The sequence below is a fragment of the Nanorana parkeri genome, unplaced genomic scaffold (assembly GCF_000935625.1).
Source record: "Nanorana parkeri isolate BGI_ZX_2015 unplaced genomic scaffold, ASM93562v1 scaffold216, whole genome shotgun sequence".
In the NCBI taxonomy this organism is placed as follows: Eukaryota; Metazoa; Chordata; class Amphibia; order Anura; family Dicroglossidae; genus Nanorana; species Nanorana parkeri.
Genome location: NW_017306484.1, coordinates 1682046 through 1703432, shown reverse-complemented (window position 1 = coordinate 1703432; position 21387 = coordinate 1682046). Strand labels below are relative to the sequence as shown.

The 21387-nt window shown below is 48.0% G+C and overlaps 1 protein-coding gene and 1 long non-coding RNA gene across 2 annotated transcripts in view; one reads left to right on the top strand and one right to left on the bottom strand.

Annotated features, from left to right (window-relative positions):
• Nucleotides 1–4177: 4177 nt before the first annotated feature.
• Nucleotides 4178–21387, top strand: part of PHLPP2 (PH domain and leucine rich repeat protein phosphatase 2) — a 28416-nt gene continuing 11206 nt past the window's right edge. The window contains exons 1-9 of the mRNA XM_018555883.1: nucleotides 4178–4432; nucleotides 9324–9568; nucleotides 11927–12060; nucleotides 14686–14876; nucleotides 17341–17466; nucleotides 18030–18184; nucleotides 18281–18427; nucleotides 20047–20277; nucleotides 21173–21372. Of these exons, the coding sequence (XP_018411385.1) occupies nucleotides 4334–4432; nucleotides 9324–9568; nucleotides 11927–12060; nucleotides 14686–14876; nucleotides 17341–17466; nucleotides 18030–18184; nucleotides 18281–18427; nucleotides 20047–20277; nucleotides 21173–21372 (1528 nt within the window). The 5' untranslated portion in view covers nucleotides 4178–4333. The remainder of the gene's footprint in view (nucleotides 4433–9323; nucleotides 9569–11926; nucleotides 12061–14685; nucleotides 14877–17340; nucleotides 17467–18029; nucleotides 18185–18280; nucleotides 18428–20046; nucleotides 20278–21172; nucleotides 21373–21387) is intronic.
• On the bottom strand, nucleotides 4457–9408 carry LOC108786569. Its single transcript, XR_001941213.1, has 3 exons — nucleotides 9322–9408; nucleotides 8008–8010; nucleotides 4457–4504 (listed from the first exon to the last, which is right to left on the bottom strand). It is a non-coding gene; the product is annotated as an uncharacterized LOC108786569 (long non-coding RNA).

Below are 21387 nucleotides of genomic sequence, written 5' to 3'. Positions count from 1 at the left end.
GGGCCGTACCAAGTAGCTGCCGGGAAGGACTGGCTGCGTTTGATTAGTACGCAGCCCCGTCCTCTATGGGGCTACGCGGCCATACGCTCACCTCAATTGCAGGTCCGTAGGGGTGCGGGTTTTCTGGCCGGGACGCAGACAGGATCCATTCCGGCGGCGTATGAATACGCTCACCCGCACCCCTACGGACCTGCAATTGAGGTGAGCGTATGGCCGCGTAGCCCCATAGAGGACGGGGCTGCGTACTAATCAAACGCAGCCAGTCCTTCCCGGCAGCTACTTGGTACGGCCCCGCGCGGAGCTGTACGTGCAGGCCAATTCGTGTGTGAATGGGGCCTTAAGCTTCGGGATGTGCAAAAGCAGTCCAACAGAGGGATCGGCAACACCACTAACTGACCCAGGAGAAATAGAGAACTGGAGAATGCCTGCAGTTCAAACATCAGAATGTGTGGACAGGACCAGGTGGAAGCCTTGCAAATCTGGAAAACAGTTGCTTGATGCCAGAAAACCATGAAGAATTTACAGATGTGGTAGAGAGCATCTTGGCGGGAAACGGTAGAACACAATCCTTGAGGCCATGAGCTTGGATGATGGTCTGTCTAAGGCGCTGTCTAGAGATGGTGGAATGAGAAGCCGATGTACCCTTGTGAGACCCATGCGGTATAATAAAAAGAATGTCTTCCCGAAAGAACCAGTGTCTGACAGAGAGACTCTCACAACCTGAACCACATCCAGATATTGGAGTGAAATCTACTTTTGGTGCACTAGAGCCAGACCAAGGGATGGAAGAACAATTTCCTGGTTGAAATAAAGTTGAGGCCCAGAAAATCTTGGACCTCAACACCACCTTGCCCCAATGCAGCACTAGAAATGGTTCCTTGCAGCATAAGGCCGCCAGTTCAGACCTTCCCCTTGCAGAGGTGATGGCTACAAGGAAAACTACCTTGTGAATGACGGTAGAAAGAGGTATGTGGGTTTCTGAATCACAGAAAGAACCAGATTCAGATCCCACAGGGGAACAAAAAGGGACATTGCAGGGGGGAACAAAAAGGGACCTGGCCCTTGATGATGCTAAGAGCCAAACGCGGGTCCAGGCTCAGCTGTAGGAAGGAGAGGATTTGCCCCAAGGAGAAACTCCTAAGGTGGAAGCCCCTGGATTCATACAAAGTGACGTATGCCTTCCACATCTGATGACAGGCCTTATGGGAGGTAGCCTTCAAACTTTTATGCCGAGGAATCACAGATTCAGAGATGCACCCGTTTTTCACAACCTGAGCTTCCAACAACCATACAGGTAAAGCCAGCGACTGTGAAGCAAAATGGTAAATCAATCTTTGAGGGAAAGAGATATTGATCATCTGGAAGATCCAATGGAGCGTCTGTCAGATATCTTACCAGGATGGCATACCACAGCGGCTTGAGCGATCCTGAAGCAATGAGGATTTTCAGAATGCTCTCCATCTTGAGAAAAGTTTTAAGGGAGTGTAGGCATAGGTTGTATTAATCCCAGGGAGCCACCACTGCTTCTGCTAGAAGAACCCTGTACCTAGAAACAAACCTGTCTAGTTTGTTGCTGACCACGAAAGCCAGGAAGTTCACATCCAGCATCCACCACCTGTGACACTGGTCCTAGAACACCTCGGGGTGTAGGTACTGCTCCCCATGGGTTCAGGCACCATTGGCTGAGGAAGTTTGGCAGTTGTCTATGCCTGCGATTTAAACAGACAAGTCAGGAATGTGGACTTTTGCCCAGGACATAATCCGATCTACCTCTCTTGCCACAATGAGACGCATGGTCCAGCGCTGCAGAGCAAGCCAAATCATTCAGGATTTTGATCGGGAGATGAGACTCTGACGACCAATTCTCCTGCATTGACTTTGAGTGCGATAAAGTGGTCCTATGCATGTGTACTGACAGGAGACCCATGCCAGAGATTGCTTGATGAATTTAATAGTCTAGGGAACAACCACAGCAGTGACCAGATTTTTTTTTATTTTTTAAAGGGATTTTGACCAATGAGCCATATTTTGGCCCAGTAGTCACAGCCAAGATGCGGTGAAGAGCAGGGGGCCTGCCAGTAAAAAACAAAGTTCTGGAGAGGACTTCCAAACGCTTATTGGTTGGGTACTTAAGGAAAGGTGCAGCGTCCACCACTATGGTAGTCCCTTGAAGGGAGAACACTGCCGGATCCACAGTGGGAGTATACCACTTCGTTTACACAATCCCCCCGAACAGGTACAAGGCTAATAAGTTTGGTCGGAACAAGCAACTTGTCAGTGTTTTCAATCTGCATAAATAAAGAGATGGAACACCGGGTTCAGTGGGCAAGTCTTTGCAACATGATGGGTTCTAAAGGACACAAGACTGAAAACGCATCTGGTAGAATCAACAGGCTGCGTTTCAGGATGGTGGGCACCATATCAATAAGAACCAAAGCAGTCTCCTTTAAATTAGGAATAATAGCAATGGGCTGAGAGTCCTCAAGGGGCAAGCATATCAAAGACTGGAGCGACTCAGTCTCAGCAGCTGATGGCTCAAAAGCCACCAGAATCTGCAGGAGATGGTGCAGGAGTGCACATGTGGTCATGATATTTCATTATTTTGGAATTCGGATCCGAAATTCAATTCGGTTCTGACGAAATCAGAATTTCGGTAGTTTCGGATGAGTTTACGAACGTAATTTCGTCACCAATACCACAGAAAACTATATACAGATATTAATGCTAAAGCTTAAGCTCCTAGACCCGAATGGCATTGGGGATCTGAATTTCGGAATGCCATTCGGCTCTGGGAGCCATATACATATATTACTAAAGCTGAGGCTCCCAGACCCAAATGGCATTCGGGAGCTCCCCAATGCAATTCGGAAATTCGGATCCCGAAATCCATTCGGGTCTAGCAGCCTCAGCTTTAGTATTTGTATATACTGAACACACATTCTATGCATTACGGTATGTGACTATTCTGGCCAATCGGATGGCTCCCATGTTGCCGTAACAAAAATTTGCATTCAGACACATTCGGATGCATTAAAGGAGAACTATGAGGTAAGTGCTTTTCACTCACCTCATAGTTCTAGCCGACCTGTGACAATGAGACTGTCACAGGTCGGCTCAGTAGATTGGGAGCTGAGCGAGCACAACGGCGTTCGCTCACCTCTCGATCCTGTCACAGCTCTCTGCCGTGACAGGGGAGGGGCTGGATTCCCTGCTCTGATCTGCCAGCGCTGACTGGCGGAACGGACGGGGGAGGGGGCGGGTACAGCTGGCTCTGCCTCTGATAGGCAGAGCCAGCTGTCGGTCACGCAGCTGGGCGGATCCCGGCACAATTGTCGGGATCTGCTTCAGCTGTGGCGTCTTAGTTTACCGAAAGCAGCAACTCGCGGTATACTGAGCTTAGGGTGACGGGAGGACGCTAGTTTGTGTCCTCCCGTTACCCTAAGGAAAACTATGGGGAAAAACACTGACCCCATAGTTCTCCTTTTAAACCGAAAAACATCTGATTGGCCAGAAAAGTCACATGCCCGATTCATTTTCGTTTTTGAATGAAATGCGGAAATGGAAAGTCAGATTAAGAGACTCTGTCACACTGTTGCCAGCATTACACAAATGTGTCAATTTCCCATAAAGTGGCAATGTCTCTTTTAGCTCTTTCTATTGATAGTAATGGAATATCAAGTTCTCAGCTCCAACGTTGATAGGGTGGAACATGGTCACATCTCCTGCACCCCCACCCCATGTACCTGAATCTCGGAGTTCTTCCCTCTACAGGCTCCTCCTGTCAGTTTTAACCCTTGCATTGCAGGAGGCGCTGTACGTGTGTTTTCTCCGCTAGTCAGTTACTTTATTAGCAAAACTGTGTAAGCAGACAGACATTTTATGCACAAGAGACATAATAGAAACTGAAAGTTCTTTGCAAAGTTCTGTAGCAGGTACGCTGAGCTGAGCTGTGCGGCAGTTGTGTCATCCTGGCCAAGGGAAAGCTGGAGAGGGAGTTTGTGGAGGTTGCATGGCTGAGACTGACGGGACTATTATACCAGACCACATTCATGTTAATAGCCACCAAAAAGCAGCTTCTCTCTCTGGAAGCAGCCGCTTCCGGCGTGCCTATGACGTCATGCAAAGGGCAGAGGCTGACAGGGTCTCCCGTGCCCTCAGCAAACATGGCCGCCGCGGGCGCAAGTACCTGCAGAATGGCTACTACGCAAACTGGGCGGGGACTTGCTGGAGATTGGCAGAGCGTGGGCTAGCCTGCACGCCATTGGTCGCTGAGCTCAGGCTGGGGGCGGGGACGGCCTCCTGCTGTCAGTTGTTCAGCAACGGACCCGTGGAAATGGACGGCCGGAGACCGGTGCCGGGACCTCCCGGGGAGGGAGGGCCTGAGCCCAGCCGGACCAGCGGCGCCCGGGGAGCTGCCATCCGAGTGCTGAAGGTGAGGGGCGGAGCGATGGGGGACCACTGACAGATCACTGAGTGCAGGCACTGATCACCGGCTACAGGTGTACTACGGGCAGCCATGCGTAATAGATCCCCGAGCAGAGGTATAGAGATCTCCGCGATGTATTATATACACCTGTGTGCAGGTGTCACCCATACTACAGGCAGCCATGTGTGCGGGGATCTATCCTATATATACACCTGTGCGCAGGGATCTATCCTATATATACACCTGTGCGCGGGGATCTATCCTATATATACACCTGTGCGCGGGGATCTATTCTATATATACACCTGTGCGCGGGGATCTATTCTATATATACACCTTGCGCGGGGATCTATTCTATGCGCACCTGTGCGCGGGGATCTATTCTATGCGCACCTGTGCGCGGGGATCTATTCTATGCGCACCTGTGCGCGGGGATCTATTCTATGCGCACCTGTGCGCGGGGATCTATTCTATGCGCACCTGTGCGCGGGGATCTATTCTATGCGCACCTGTGCGCGGGGATCTATTCTATGCGCACCTGTGCGCGGGGATCTATTCTATGCGCACCTGTGCGCGGGGATCTATTCTATGCGCACCTGTGCGCGGGGATCTATTCTATGCGCACCTGTGCGCGGGGATCTATTCTATGCGCACCTGTGCGCGGGGATCTATTCTATGCGCACCTGTGCGCGGGGATCTATTCTATGCGCACCTGTGCGCGGGGATCTATTCTATGCGCACCTGTGCGCGGGGATCTATTCTATGCGCACCTGTGCGCGGGGATCTATTCTATGCGCACCTGTGCGCGGGGATCTATTCTATGCGCACCTGTGCGCGGGGATCTATTCTATGCGCACCTGTGCGCGGGGATCTATTCTATGCGCACCTGTGCGCGGGGATCTATTCTATGCGCACCTGTGCGCGGGGATCTATTCTATGTGCACCTGTGCGTGGAGATCTATTCTATGTGCACCTGTGCGCGGGGATCTATTCTATGTGCACCTGTGCGCGGGGATCTATTCTATACGCACCTGTGCGCGGAGATCTATTCTGTGCGCGGGGATCTATTCTATACACACACTTGTGTGCCAGGATCTATTCTATATATACACCTGTGTGCCAGGATCTATTCTATATACACACCTGTGTGCCGGGATCTATTCTATATACACACCTGTGTGCCGGGATCTATTCTATATACACACCTGTGTGCCGGGATCTATTCTATATACACACCTGTGTGCCGGGATCTATTCTATATACACACCTGTGTGCCGGGATCTATTCTATATACACACCTGTGTGCCGGGATCTATTCTATATACACACCTGTGTGCCGGGATCTATTCTATATACACACCTGTGTGCCGGGATCTATTCTATATACACCTGTGCGCAGTTCAGCATGGTCATGTGGCTGCACTGGCCAATCACCACTCCACATGGCAAGCATTGTGTTGCCATACAGCATGGGTGGGCAAACTCCGGCCCCCCAGCTGTGGTGAAACCACAAATCCCATCATGCATCTGTCCCTGGGCTGGGAGTCATGCCTGTGGCTTTGAGAATCTTGCAATGCCTCATGGGATTTGTGGTTCCACAACAGCTGGAAGGCTGGAGTTTTTCTCCGCCCACCATACAGCCTCCGGTGCCGTGTAGTGAAGTTTTCAAGTGCCGGGTCAATTAAATGGGCTGACAATAATGGCGGAAGAGGGTCATCCTTGCAAGTAATTGCAGAAAGAATGGGGGGGGGGACAAGGAGGAATTTATTGTGAAAAGTTGGAGTAACCCTTTAAATCAAACACAGGAGGCCGGTGTGACTGAGGGCTCATTTGTCCCCCCCTGTGTAGGTGCCTCACCTTGTCCTCCATTACAGTCGGCTGTGGCATACAATGAAAACAGGCAGGAGAAAAAAAATTCCAGCCCTCAGTGGTTTTTCTTTTTCTTTATTAATTTTTTTACTGTTGTCAGTAAAAAAATAAAAAGGTTTTACGAGGGCTGGCAGGTGGAAATAAATTGTGAACGAGCAGCTTTTATGGCGTGGCTAAAAGGACTTTACACGTTTTAGATGTAGCCGTTCTGTGGGCGGTCATGGGAGAGATCTGAACGTGTTCCAGATGAAGCAATTTGTTCAGGATTGGGGGGATATATTACAATGGCACCTGGAAGTAGGGGGATATATTACAATGGCACCTGGAAGTGGGGGGGATATATTACAATGGCACCTGGAAGTGGGGGATATATATTACAGTGGCACCTGGAAGGCATTCAAAACCCAGCAGGGAGTCTAACCCTCCCCCAACCTATCCAAACCTAGGAAAAAAGTTTTGGCTTTCGATAACGGAAGATCTGAGCCGAGGTCGGGTCCGTTATCAAGTTATCCAATTATTGGCAGAATATTTTATTGTATGTTCAAGTCTGGACAGGTCTGTGATTGGCTATGACCTTTGCACTCTGCTGATAAGCTAAGAATGGTTTGCGCTCTTGTCACTTTTATCGGTGCGCGTTACACTTACAGTGACTGGAGTCCCATGATTAGCACACTGATAAGGGGGGTAAGCGTTACCCTTTATTGGATAATTCAATTTATTAAAGATAAAGCTTTCCGGATCCCTTAGATCTCTTCTTTGGACTTTATACATAAAGGATATCACTTAACCCCTGCCAGTGCTGCGAAAAACGACGGTACCCAAAACTGCCCATAGACGATGCCTAAAGAACTTTTGCAGATCATCAGTTTTAGAGTAAACTGGAAGTAATGGCCCCGGAATTTATTGCTCGTACTTTGACGTACGTGGCAATACCCAACATACATGGCACAATCGTTATAGGTGCACCTGATGCATGTATGTGTGAGTATGTTGGGACTTTTTTTTTTAATTAAAAGTGATTCTAAACTCAGAAGTTAAATCTTAAAAATGCATTCAAGTGCCCTAAATATTAACAAAAACGTAGCATAGATCCTCAAATCATCTTTAAATTGGTGTTGACCCTGTCCTTCCTTTTGGAGGGTGGCTACTTTTGTTCCCGTGTGTGTGTGTGTGTTGTCGAGCCCCTTAGAGGTCAATGGGGATGTACTGCACAGGTAGACGGGCCCCTTAGAAGTCAATGGGGATGCACTGCACAGGTAGACAAGCCCCTTAGAAGTCACAGGGGATGTACTGCACAGGTAGACGAGTCCTTTAGAAGTCACAGGGGATGTACTGCACAGGTAGACGAGCCCCTTAGAAGTCAATGGGATGTACTGCACAGGTAGACGAGCCCCTTAGAAGTCACTGGGGATGTACTGCACAGGTAGACGAGCCCCTTAGAAGTCAATGGGGATGTACTACACAGGTAGACAAGTCCCTTAGAAGTCACTGGAGATGTACTGTACAGGTTGATGAGCCCTTCAGAAGTCACTGGTGATATACTACACAGGTAGACATGCCCCTTAGATGTCACTGGGGATGTACTACACAGGTAGACCAACATTTATTGATTTTTAATGGACGCATAACCGGATTAAACAGCAATCTTTTTTTTTATCTTTCGGAATTTTGCATTATGTTGCAGTTCCCACGACTGAAGTCCTATAATTAACCTGCTAATGGCTTAAGGCTATAAAGTACACCTTGGCATGCTGAGGGTTGTCTGTGAGATGTGTTCAGTTCTATCCGGTCTTCTGAAACAAAAGACCTAAAATTGTCTGAGAGTTTGGAGCCCTCACATGAGTCAGATTTAAAGGGCAACACACAGAAACGTTCTGATCCTTGTCAGTGAACCCATAATGGCATCCGGATTTCATTGCAGCTGTGCCAAAGGTGGAAGACTCTAGTTGGTCCTCTCGCTGTTGCGCTATGTTCTTGTTGACCTCGTTGGCTGCTGTTTGTATTGGCCACTGGTCACTTTTTACGGCTCTGGATCTTGGGTTCACTCTCCCACAAGGACACTATCTGCATAGAACTGATCTGTTTCCTCATGCATGCCAAGAACTCAAAGCTACCAAAAGGAAACACGACCAAACGAGGGGAGAACATACCAACCCCATGAAGACAGTCCTTGGTGGGAACCTCAAGCTCAAAACAGCAAGGGAGGAGTGCCAACCACTGGGCCATCATGCTGCCCTTAGATATGGTCATTAGTAGTGGTCAGGTCATTTTTTGGTTTATAGTGTTCTGTGTATAGTACAGGGCTCAAAATTTCAAGTCCTGAGCCTCCACCTTCTCTTCCCCTATCCTGCCACCACTGGACTCGTGCCTGACTCGCCCTCACTTTATTTCCACTCGCCAAATGTGAGCAGGCGAGTGGAAATTTTGAGCCCTGGTATACTCTGTTTCTTCACAAAATGAAAAACTTAATAAAAATACTTTGAAAGTAAAATAGAGTCCCATTGGGGCTGAGAAGTAGAAATACACTTTAACCTCTTGCCATCCGCACGTTAAGAAAAAAACGGACGGACGGCTGACTCCTACCTGCGGGTTGCCGTCGTCAGACGGCATTTTTTTCCTGCTCTTTCCTTTGCAGCTAAAACAGCCTCCACTCTTCTGGGAAGACTTCCCGCACGATTCTGGAGTCTGTCTGAGGGAATTTGTTCCTATTCAGCCAAAAGAGCATTTGTGGGGTCAGGTAGTGATGTTGGATGAGAAGATCTAGCTCACAACCAGCATTTCCATTCAATACCAAAGGTGTTCAGTGGGGCTAAAATGTGACCAGTGCATGGCCAGCTTAACTGGTGGCAAGTCATTGGGAAAAGTTCTGTCCAATACACGGCAGTCGTGGCAATGTGCACATTTTAAGGGGCTCTTCTACCTTTTATGTATATATAGTACTTTCCAGTTTTCTATGTTGGGAAGGTTTTATGGATGCCGTACATTCTATGGCTAAATAACTGCTAATGGCTACTGTGTTCTTCTACAGAGAAATATGAAGCGAAGTACGAGCAAGAACTGCTTGAATCAGAGGTGCTGCCTGGGCTCTCGTGAGCGAGACTGGCTGAGGGAAGACCCAAACCGTGGATGCGTCTTCGTACATGGATCAGATCATGGCTCCTCCGTTCCCGACCTCCATGTTGTGCTCTGTACGGTGGACACGATGACCTCCGAGATCTGCTCATGTGAAGGGATGGAGAGTTTGTACATACAGCTCAATGGAGACCTGGTCAGGTGAGACGGATGGTGATGCTCCATTGGTGGTGGTTGGGAGGGTTGCTGGTCTATAATGTCCTTCAGTTATAGTATGGCCTTCGTCTTCCAGGTTGAATGATACAGAGTTGAGACTGAGAACATCCAGTGGTCTGAAGGCGTTAAAAAAAACCAAAACACTTTTTATTAATTTGTAATTAACTTTCCAATGCTTTGTACCAGAATCATCATTTTAGTGTAATTTGAAACGGGACAAAAATGTTTTCTACATGTTATCTACATTAACACTAGGGATGCACCGCTACCGTTTTTTCGGTATTGAGTACGAGTACCAATATTTTTTGTGGGGGTACTCGCCAATACCGAGTACCGGTGCCGTGTGCCCCAATTATCAGGAAGTCGGGCGGCGGATCCTGACCCGTTGCCCAGCTTCCTGATTGCCTGCAAAGCCGAAGTTCTAGCTAAAGAACACCGGCTTCAGAGGCTGCCAGGCTTCCTGACTGGCTAGGAAGTCGGCTTCACTTGTTTCTAGGCAGCGCGGCTTCCTGATCAATCAGAAAGCCGGGAGGATGTGAGCACGTCATGACCCAGCTCCCATTGGCTAGGAAGCCGGCTTCACTTGTTTCTAGGCAGCCTTGCTTCCTGACCAATCAGGGATGTGGGTCATTACGTGCCGGTCGGCCTCCTAATTGGTTAGGAAGCCGAGCTGCCTACCAACAAGTGAAGCTAGCTTCCTAGCCAATCAGGAAGCTGGGCGGCACGTCATGACCCGCCACCGTTGGCCAGGAAGCCAGCTTCACTTGTTTATAGGCAGCCTGGCTTCCTGACCCATCAGGAAGCCGGTAGGTGGGTCATTACGTGCCGCCTGGCTTCCTGATTGGCTAGGAAGCCAGGCTGCTTAGCAACACATGAACCCAGCTTCACTTGTTTCTAGGCAGCCTGGCTTCCTAACCCACCGCCCGGCTTCCTGAATTGAAAGGAAGCTGGTTCCATGCTCCCTCGGCACTGCGAGTCAGAAAGGAGATCCCCCTCTGACCGGAAGTTCCGGTATCGGTGCATTTGGGTGAGTATGAGTACTAGTAATACTAGTACCGGTATCGGTGCATCCCTAATTAACACAAATTGAAAGCAGTATGTAAAATGTGCTGATCAGCGCAGCAAAAAAGGGTCAGGGAGCAATTTGGGCAGGAGGTGGTTCGGATGGTTAGCAATGTATGGGATCGTTCATGTCGGTGGATCTGCGCGGCCGAACCGCCCATGTGTGAACAGGGCCTAACAATGAACAGATTTTTAAAAAGTGGTATTTTTTTGTCTATGAATCAAATAAAAAAAATGTTGTTAGACAATAATCCGATGTCCTATTTAAAAAAAAGTAGATGTATTACCTTGTTATTTTACAGGCTAAGTTTAATCGATTAGTTGGTTGCAGCCCTAGACAACTATGGAGAGCTCACAATGGTGCCCCAAAACTTTACCCAACGTTGTATAGTTATCATTTGAACTCGTTAAGAATGTTGGATGCAACATGGGCAAGAACTTTTGCTAGCAGTTTCCTTGGTGGTAAAGTAGCAGTAGGATCATCCGCGGACGCTCCCCGCAGCTTATACGAGAAGACTTTTCTTGTTTGCTTCGGCAGAGGGAAGAACTCCTTCATTGTGTCATTAGATTAACATTTGTATCACTTGTAATCCACTGGTTGTCCACATCACTAAGTTACTGTTCACATTTCCCCGAGCAAATATTTGAACATTTGCCTTGTTGGTCTTGAAGTTCTGCCACGCTCCGATAGAGATATTTATAGATCAGATTGGCATCTTGTCTGGAGCTCGTATTGGAAAGTTTACGCTACTTGAAGGCGATGACAGATGACACTTTATTGTTAGTGTAACTTCCTATATATATATATAGTCTAACAAGTAGTATTTTGTCTACATTCACCTGCTTTGCAATTGCTCCCGATAACAGATTCACCATAGTAAAGACTGTGAAGGTTCTCATTCATCCAGGTCATGGTACATCTGTAAAAAATAAGTCAAGGCAACTGGACTTGCTGTATTTTTCTTGAAGACGTTTCACTGGACATCCAACCAGATTTCTCAATTCAGAATGACTTGTACTAAAAATTATCTGGGAATTAATATAGTGAATGTTGCTCCAATCCACATAATCTGTTAGTCGCAACCAGGTGTTGATATAATTTGCATAATTGGAGCTAGGAGGTGTTAATAACCTGCCCAGAGAGAGGTGTTAAAACAGCATTGTATGTGGAAGACAATAGATGTCTCCTATGGCAGGTGACACCCCTTTCTGTTTGGAGAGTGACTTGATCTGCACCATTTTCATTTTGTTTCTAAGTTCAATGTCATTTTCTGCTTACAGGAGGCTGGAACCCGAGGAGCGCCCCCTGCACATCATCTACAAGTACCTATCAGAGCTGGGATTCCGGGACTCCTTGAGGATACAGGAGGAGGCGGCCCACTCTGATCTCGGCTGCATGATCCGATTTTATAGCGGTAAATTGCTTCTTCTCTATATATGACGGCATCGGAAAGATCGATGTAGGCGGGGACTAACCACCTACCCAGGCTGGCCTTAGATGTTTTTAATTAGATGTTATATATATTAGGGATGCACCGATAATGGTACTAGTATCGGTATCGGTGCCGATACCAAGTATTTGGGCGAGTACTTGTACTTGCCCAAATGCTCCGATACCGGAACTTCCGGACAGAGGAATATTCCCTCTGACCGGCACTGCCGTAGGGGAACATGGAGCCGGCTTCCTGGGCAATCAGGCCGGGCCAAACAGCCGGCTCGTTACTAATTGGCTGAGAAGCCAGCCGGGAGGCGGGTCATTACTCGCCGCCCGGCTTCCTGATTCGCCGGGAAGCCGGGTCCATGCTGATTGGCTGGGAAGCCTGTTTCCTAGCCAAGCACAATCGAGCTGGCCAAAAAACATGCAGCCAGCCTCCTGGGCAATCAGGAAGCCAGGCGGCATGTCATTACCCTCCCCCCGGCTTCCTGACTGCCCGGTAAGCCGGCTCCATGCCAGTGGAAGCATTGGTATCGGTACTCGGTATCGGTACTCGGTATCGGCGAGTACTGAAAGCAAAATATCGGTACACGTATTCAATACCAAAAAGAAAAATGGTATCGGTGCATCCCTAATATGTACACTACATTGCCAAAAAAAAGTCACCACTTGCATTTAGTGTTCTTATCTGGGGTTGCTTCAGTTGGTCAGGTTGGTTGGTCAGCTGCCTACCTGAATATACTGGATGACCAGGTTTTTCCATCAATGGGTTTTTTCTTCTCTAATGGCACATTGGACATATTCCAAGATGACAATCCCAGGATTCATCGGGCTCGGATTGTGAAAGAGTGGTTCAGCAAGCATGAGACATCATTGTCACACATGGCTTGACCACCACAAAGTCCAGACCTTTACTCCATTGAGAACCTTTTGGGATGTGCTGGAGAAGACTTTACGCAGAGGTCCGACTCTCCCATCATCACTACAAGATCTTGGTGAATGCAACTCTGGATGGAAATAAATTTGGCCTTGAATAAGAATATCAAAATGATGCCATGGCGAATGCATGCCGTAATCAAAGCTACCTTAAAGGCGGTCCAACAAAATATTAGAGTCTGTGACTGTGACTTTTATTTATATATACAGTAAACTCCCAGTTAGATACCTTTTTTATAACTGTAGTTTCTGGTTGCTTGAGAGCTACTATTGTCTCTGAAGCAACACCTCCCCCTCGCCCGCCCCATTCAGCTGGCTAGATTCTGCTATTGGCTATTTCAAACTGCCACGACCAATAGCAGGCTGGCCATTACACATGCCCACTGCCCATTGTTTGCATTCACCTGCCAGCTGAGGACACTAGCTGTCGGCCGCAGCAAGATGTAGACTGAGAATTTTGTTAGCAGCTAAATACATTTGTGCACATGTCTATCAAGCAATTGGAAAAAAATAATTGAGGACATATTATGTCCTTGATTTTTTTTTAAATTCTTTTCTGGTTGCTTGAATGCCGGACAATGGGGAGTTTACTTATGCAAAACTCCATTCCCTGTAACAGAGCTTGAACTGTGAGCCCTAATGGCTGTCTGTAGAGGTGACAAAGCAGTCGCTTGTCTTTCTCACTTTAGCACAGTTGGCCGGGAGCTCTTCAGACTGCCATTGGCCTCTTTATAGCCGGCAGGGCATGGATCATTTGTGTGCACGGCTTGTTTTATAAACCGCCCTACTTGTAAAAAACACTTTCGGCTCTGCAGTTGCCGGCAGCCAATGGGACCCGCGCATGGGTCCGTCACATGTTCTTCCCCGTAAACCTTTCGTCACCCTTGGCTGATACTTTTAATATTTGCAGGAGGAAGTGGAAGACACAGCAATGTAGCAGATCAGGTTTGGGTTCCATTATCGGCAGTGTGCACAAGGTTTATCGCGTGTATCTAACCAGTGGGGCCACTCTGTCCAAATCTAGACATAATCTCTTTTGTCTGTAGCCTTTCTAATCCAGGGTGCCTTCTGGGTTGTCTAAATACAAGAGCCATGTGTCTTCCTTCACTCTTGGTGAGCTTTGTGTATTTCTTCCAGATCTGTGCAGTTATCCAGCGTGACACTTGGAGCTTTCTGTAATAAAGACCGATCACTGCTGCTCTCTCTGCTTGTGCAGGGAGACTGGTCTTGTCTCCACCCCCTCCTGCAATAAAGACCAGTCACTGCTGCTCTCTCTCCTTGTGCAGGGTGACTGGTCTGGTCTCCGCCCCCACCTGTAATAAAGACCGCTCACTGCTGCTCTCTCTCCTTGTGCAGGGTGACTGGTCTTGTCTCCGCCCCCCTCTTGTAATGAAGACTGCTCACTGCTGCTCTCTCTCCCTGTGTAGGGTTACTGGTCTTGTCTCCGCCCCCTCCTGTAATAAAGACCATTCACTGCAGCTCTCTCTCCTGGTGCAGGGTGACTGATCTGCAGGAAGCCTGTAGTGGGTGGGGACTGCTGGGCCCCTCCCACAGCTCTGCTATATGCACAGGTTTTGTACAGCACAGTGATGATGTCACTGCTACATTTATATGGTAATAAAAGAATAAATATTGTATGTATTAATATCATTCCTATTATTATTTTCAGAGAAACCGAGTTCTAAGGAACAGTTGGACCGGATTTTGCTTTCGGGTGTTTTTAATGTACGCAAAGGCAAAATTCAGCTACATAAGTGGGCGGAAAGGCTCGTCGTTCTCTGCGGTACCTGCTTAATCGTCTCCTCTGTGAAGGATTGTCAGACGGGGAAGATGCACATTCTGCCCCTTGTGGGTGGGAAGGTGAGCAGAATGCGCCTTGTGTATGTATTATCACCGCATGAAGAGAACCAGTCACCGATGGACATTTGTAGCAATCTGAATCTCCACCTTTAATTGTTCCATTAGTGCAACTTTACCTCTTGGGGGGTTTACTGTTGTTTTATTTTTTTTCTTTTCTTTTCTCCCTGTCAGAGCAGAAGTATTGGGCTAAGTACATTGGTACCTCGGGTTCAGGAACGCTTCTGTTCGCGAACAGGACGTTCGGCAAAATTTTGCTTACGTTCGCAAACTCCGCATCATGTGACAAACACAACCTCAGCCATCTTCCCTGCTCTGACACGTGGTCATGGCTTCCTCTAGTCGAGATCGCGGTCTGATCACAGTTTGATGCAGTTCGCGACCAGAATCGTGGAACGAATTAAGTTCGTGAACTGAGGTACCACTGTATCTGGCTGTTCTGGTGTCTTATCTCGTGCCTGAGCTCAGGCACTCTTGAAGCTGTCCTAAAACAAAGGTGCTGCCATGATTACAAGTATATCTAGACCCAAAAGCAAAAAAAAGGTAATATATTGCAGCTTACTAGTCCTTGCCCAGATGTGGCAGCTGCATTAGTTTTATCAGGTGAACAACATTTTCAGAATACATGATTTTGCCAGAAATACAACAATCCTTGTACTTTAATTTGGGATTAGATATGGCAGGCATAAAGCTTTAAGTAACCGGTTTACCTCCTCAAGCAGCACAAGTAGAGTGTCAGTTAAAATCTTTAAAGAAGACCTCCTGGAAAAGCACAAACTTACCCTCCAGGAGGGGTTACCCCCGCAATGCAAGGGTTAAGTGCTCATTTTGTCCAGGGGTGCAAATAAACTGATCCTCGGTTGCACCAGCTCCTTCTGGGCTGCTCGACCAGTCCCCACAGCCTATTCTTTCCTGGGCCCTGATGGTCTAAGGAGCGCTGACGTTATCATTTCTTATGCAGGTTTATTGACCTGCAGTTAACCCTTGCAGTGCAGGGGTAGCCCCACTGCAAGGGTACGTTTGTGATTTTTCCCAGAGTTCATCTTTAAAGGAGAACTATGACATGAGTGATTTCCACTCACCTCATAGTCCTAAGCTGACCTGTGACAATGAGACTGTCACAAGGTCGGCTCAGTAGATCGGGAGGTGAGAGAACACATACCGGGTTCCCTCACCTCTCGATCCTGTCACGGCTCTCTGCCGTGACAGGGGGAGGGGCTGGATTCCCCTCTCCCCGCTCCGATCTGCCAGCGCTGACTGGCGGAACGGACGGGGGAGGGGGTGGGTACAGCTGGCTCTGCCTCTAGATAGGCAGAGCCAGCTGTCACTCATGCAGCTGGGCGGATCCCGTCATCTAAGTCGGGATCCGCTCCAGGTGTGGCGTCTCAGTATACCGCGAGCTGTAGCTCACGGTATACTGAGCTTAGGGTAACGGGAGGACGCTAGTTGGTGTCCTCCCGTTACCCCAAGGAGAACTATGGGGAAAAACACTGACCCCATAGTTCTCCTTTAAGCTCTGGCCGGAACATTTTTTCTCTGACTGGAAGAGAACACATGTGAATAACCTCACCTTACACACAGCTATCCCCAAAAGCTATGGCCAGGGCTGTCCCTTTTAATTAGGCAGCCTGAGGCTGTTGCCTCAGGCAGCATATCTTTGGGTCATGTGGGGTGGTGGCACGCAGACCGGCATGGTTGCTTTGCTGCACAATATTTGCAGTGTGCCTGACGCTGCCTTTCTGTTCGGGGTGTCCCAGGTTACTGAGAGCCGGGCAGGGAGATGTATAAATGCCGTTATCATCTCCCTGCACAGCTCTTAGCAACGTGGGCTCTTAGCAATTGGTTGCCAGGAGTTGGTCGGCATCCAGCGCAGCTCCTGGCAACCAGTGATGTTGCTGGTTGCCAGGAGCTGGATGGGATGCCGAGCCAGGTGGGGAGGGTGGCGTCACTCCATTACCACCATCCCGCTTCACCCCAACCTGCCTAAGTCAGGACAACATTGGTTGCCAGGAGCTGGGTGGGATGCTGAGCCCGGTGGGGAGAGCGGCGTCGCCCAACCAAGACCACCAACCCACCTCACTCCCGTTTGCCTCAGGCAGGACGACACCGGTTGCCATGAGCTGGATGGGACACCAAGCCAAGTGGCGTCACTCCAAGATCACCAACCACTCCCCCCATCCGCCTCAGGTGGCAAAAAATGCTAGGGGCAACATTGGCTATAGCTGCAGTATTCTAACAACCTCAGAGTGGATATTCAGGTTCTTACTAATGCTCATTCGGGGCTGTTTCTCTTGAAGAGAATCTGCAGTATATTGAAGGCAGGATTTTATTGTAAAATGAAGAGCTGTTGAAATGGTCAAACCCAAATTTACCAATGCTCCGGCAGGTAATAAAGTTTAACTATTTATCAAGTTTGCCTGGATTTCAGCTTTAAAATGATCTTGACTCGCCTCTTTCCCCCTTTCAGATAGAGGAGGTGAAGAGGAGACCGCACTGCCTGGCCTTCTGCTCTGCTGAAGCACAAGCTCCCACCTACCACGTCAGCTTCGACTCTGCTGCGGAATACCAGAGATGGCACCGGCAAGCAACTAAAGTAAGGAAGGCGTCCTAGGAGTGAAGAGCAGGGTGGATCATTGCATTGGGCATTATTGGAAAGAGGTGTACGGTCATCTCCAGACAATACTGATCACCCCTGGAGAGAAGCAATGTCCATTTAGGACACAGAACAAAACTGCTAACCTCATTCATAATGTGATTAAAGCCCAATGCCAGCCAGGTCTTCATTGAGCGGCGAAGGGTTAAAGCCTCTGTCAAACTTGTATTGCATAGCTAATAGAGGAGATTACTCCTCAGTTCCTGTCTGGATAGGAAGTGATGGGACATTTTTCCAATGGGGACACAGACAGAAACAAATTTTTAGGAGAGGGAGGAAGGGTTTGAGCTTTATACATCATTTATTGTTGCCTGCCTCATTTGTTTGTGGGTGTCATAGGGACAGGAATTGAAGGTGAAGCTCGCAGTGTGCGGTGAAATCAGAGGAAGCAATTTTAGTCCAGGAGAGGAGCTGGCACAACTGTACAAGACTGAATGGAAGGCCGGAGTTCAGCTTTAATACTTTATAGATCATATTTTAATCATTATACAATTCTCTTCCAGGTCGTATCTCAGAGGCTGAGCACCGTTGATCTCTCGTGTCAGAGCCTAGAAGAGATTCCCGAGCACCTCTTCTACTGCCAGGACGTCATGTCCCTGAACCTCCGCCATAACTTCCTGCAGCTTCAGAGTCCAGCAGGAGTGAGCAGTCTCTGCAGGTACTCATGCGCACTGCTCTGCCTGGGATGAGCTCTGAGGTCAGGGCTGTTTAGTTGACATTGCTGAAGCTGACCTGTCTTTGTGTTTCTTCTAAGGTTTTCGCAGTTGAAGATTCTCAATCTGTCACAGAACAAACTGGGACATTTTCCTTTCGAGCTATGCCAGATAGCCACACTCACAGAGCTCAATGTCTCCTGTAATGGGCTGACACACTTACCTCCGCAAATTGGTCAGTTGCTCAGGTGAGTTACCTTTTTATATTCACCTATGTATTCTTTCAAACTTCAATCTGTTTGGAATAGATTGAAGGTAATGATACTAGGTGACTCCAATTTCCACACCACAGCTGAAAGTTCAAATCGGGTCATTGGTGGGAGTGCTGATGGGCAGGAAGCTGGGATGGTGCTATGGTGGGCTTCCAGGATGGATAAAGCTTCGGGTGGACTCTTTGGCCTTATTAGGGATGAGCTCAGGTTTGGACCTGAACCAAACCCGAACCTGAGCTCTTCCAAACCCAAAAGGAGCTCCTCCCAAACATGGAACGTAGCTCCTTCCGTGTCACATATTCAGCTGCTGGTGGGGAATTCCCCATGCACAGCTTGACATAAGCAAAGGGGCGGGATGTAGTGACGTCAATTACCTTATATGGCTACATGTCTGTATTTGGTAAGTGACATTTACCTATTATGGCTGTGTGGCCATGTAAGGTACATGACATCACCACAAACATCCCATGCCTTTGCTAACATGCAGCTGAAGGGTGGGGAATACCCATCCCACAGGTGATTGGCTGGAAGCACCCATGGCACTTCTTTGTTCAGAGGAGCCTAGGTTTGGACTGGGTTTGGTCCAAACCTGGGTTCATCTCTATTAATAAAAGGGCCAGTGGTATGGAGTATACAGAATTGCAGTCTCTGAAATGTGTTGGGATGATCTTGCAATTTAGTGTGTACTGTGGAGAAGTAGGTTAGGAAAGGAAGACATTCTGTAAAAAATATGGAGCTCCCCCCCCCCTTCCCAAAACCCACCACTATATCACACTTGTGGAGATGACAAATTGAGTCCCTTAGCCAAGCACCAATGGAGAACATTCATAGGGGTGCCTGCAGAACCCGGCCCCTATAGCTGAATCCTGGAAAATCTCTGACACTTACTGATCATGCGGAAGCTTGCCCATCCATTCCTGCCTCCTCCACATTCCTTTTGGTCATTGTGGCCGCCCATTATTTCAATGGGCCAATAGGAATGAGTAGGGGCGGAAGGTTCCAAGGACACCAGCTCCAATACTGCCCAGAAGTCATTGAGGCTGCTGCAGGTAGAATGACCATACTGTTATCGCTGGTGTCTGCTCTTGTAACAAAAATAATATGGGCTGATCCTGCCATAGAGACCTCTATGGCCGTACTGGGCCAGCTTCAGTGCCCATAACAGCTGAATATTCACCCAGTATTGTCACCTGCCAAAGATTTACCAGTGGAGTACAGTGTGACGTTGTGTCTTGATGTCCCTCTTTCCCCCTTTGTAATCATTGTAATCGCTGAAAAACTGCTCTGGCCTACCGAAAACTACCCCTGAGCCACAGCTTGAAGATGAGTAAAAAGGGGCAGGATCTTGAGATATGTAGTTCAGGCAGCGCTTACATGCCATTAAGGCTTACATGCCTCCCACCACCCCTGACATTTTAAGTTAAATGGCAGCTGTGCAGCATCATGGGAGCCTGGGGAAGGACATGCAATATACATTAATTACACTTCTTGACAACTACAGCTCTTGTTCTTGGAAAAATTTGATAAAAAAATGTAATGTTTGGCTATGCAAATAATTTCAAATATTAAGAACATATTTCCTTCTTCACACCCAGCCTGCAGACACTTAACCTTGATGGGAATTCCCTGACAATGTTGCCAGATGAGCTGGGGTGCCTGAAGCAATTGACAAGCCTCAGCCTTGCATTCAATGATCTGACCGCCATTCCCAAGGTGTTTGAGAATCTTCCATCTGTGGAGAGGTTGTGTATGGCGGGGAACAGACTGGAGCTTCTTAACCTTCAGACACTTGGGAACATGACGCACATGAAGGTCATAGACTTGCGGTAAGCTGCTGGTTTCTTCAAATGTAACAGGACACATATCCACATAATACAAACCAATATATTTTAATATAGTCAGACCCCAAAGTTCTCTTCACCTTGGCTTCATGCTGCTTTTAATAAAATTCTATACTAAAGGAAGACCTAAACTGGAATCTGTGCCCAGAAATAAGGGAGTCAGAGAGCAAAGATCTAGTCACCAGTATTGCCTCTGGTCTCCCTACAGCTAATCGTTTCTCATTATTGACTAACCATGCCTTGGTCTTTACTATGTCTCTGTATGGAGGTGGCTATCCTGGTAGAGGCATGGCTTTTCTTCCTCATGACAGAGCTGCCCCCATGGCTTGGTGGGCTTATATTCAAGAAGCAGCAAGAGAGGTGGAAGAAGCATAGATCTACAGAATGAATGAAGCAGGGAGATCCTTGCTCCGCAGGTCCTCAAGTACAGCTTCCTCTTCAGCAAGGAGAACAGTGAGCAGGACAGGAGTGACCAAAACTTCCTCCAAATCTGGTGAGACTAGCAGTCAAAGCCAGTTGTGCCCTAGATCACACATTGCACAGCTAAACATCCGATAGCATGCAATATCTTATTTGCTCCCACCCTCACACTTGTTCCCATGAAACACAATCTCGCTTCAAGGCCATTGAAAAACAATAAGATCACTCAACTGTAGGAAGCCATTGTAACTATCAACCTGGCATTCTGAGTGAACGTTCTCTATGCAACATATAGATTCTTGTTGTTGTCTTATCAGGATAACTTATTTTCTCTTTGGTCAATGCAAGCTCTATTGAGGGTGGACTGGTGAGCCCCCAAAATGCGTTGGATTTTTCTGTGACCTTTACTTTGGCAAATAAAGCCATGACAGATAAGTCTGTTGTCTTATCTTTTGTATAGGATGAATCATTTGACTCAAGTGGGAGCCAGCCTGGAAGGGATAAACCACATCACTCAATTCGATGTGCGGGATAACCAGCTATCTGCTCTGGACCTCAGCTCTATGGGGAACCTGGAGCAATTGCACTGTGAACGGAACCAGCTGACGGAGCTGAGGCTGTGCGGCTTCTCCCTGCGGGCCATCTATGCCAGCTCCAACAGTAGGTTGTCATGTT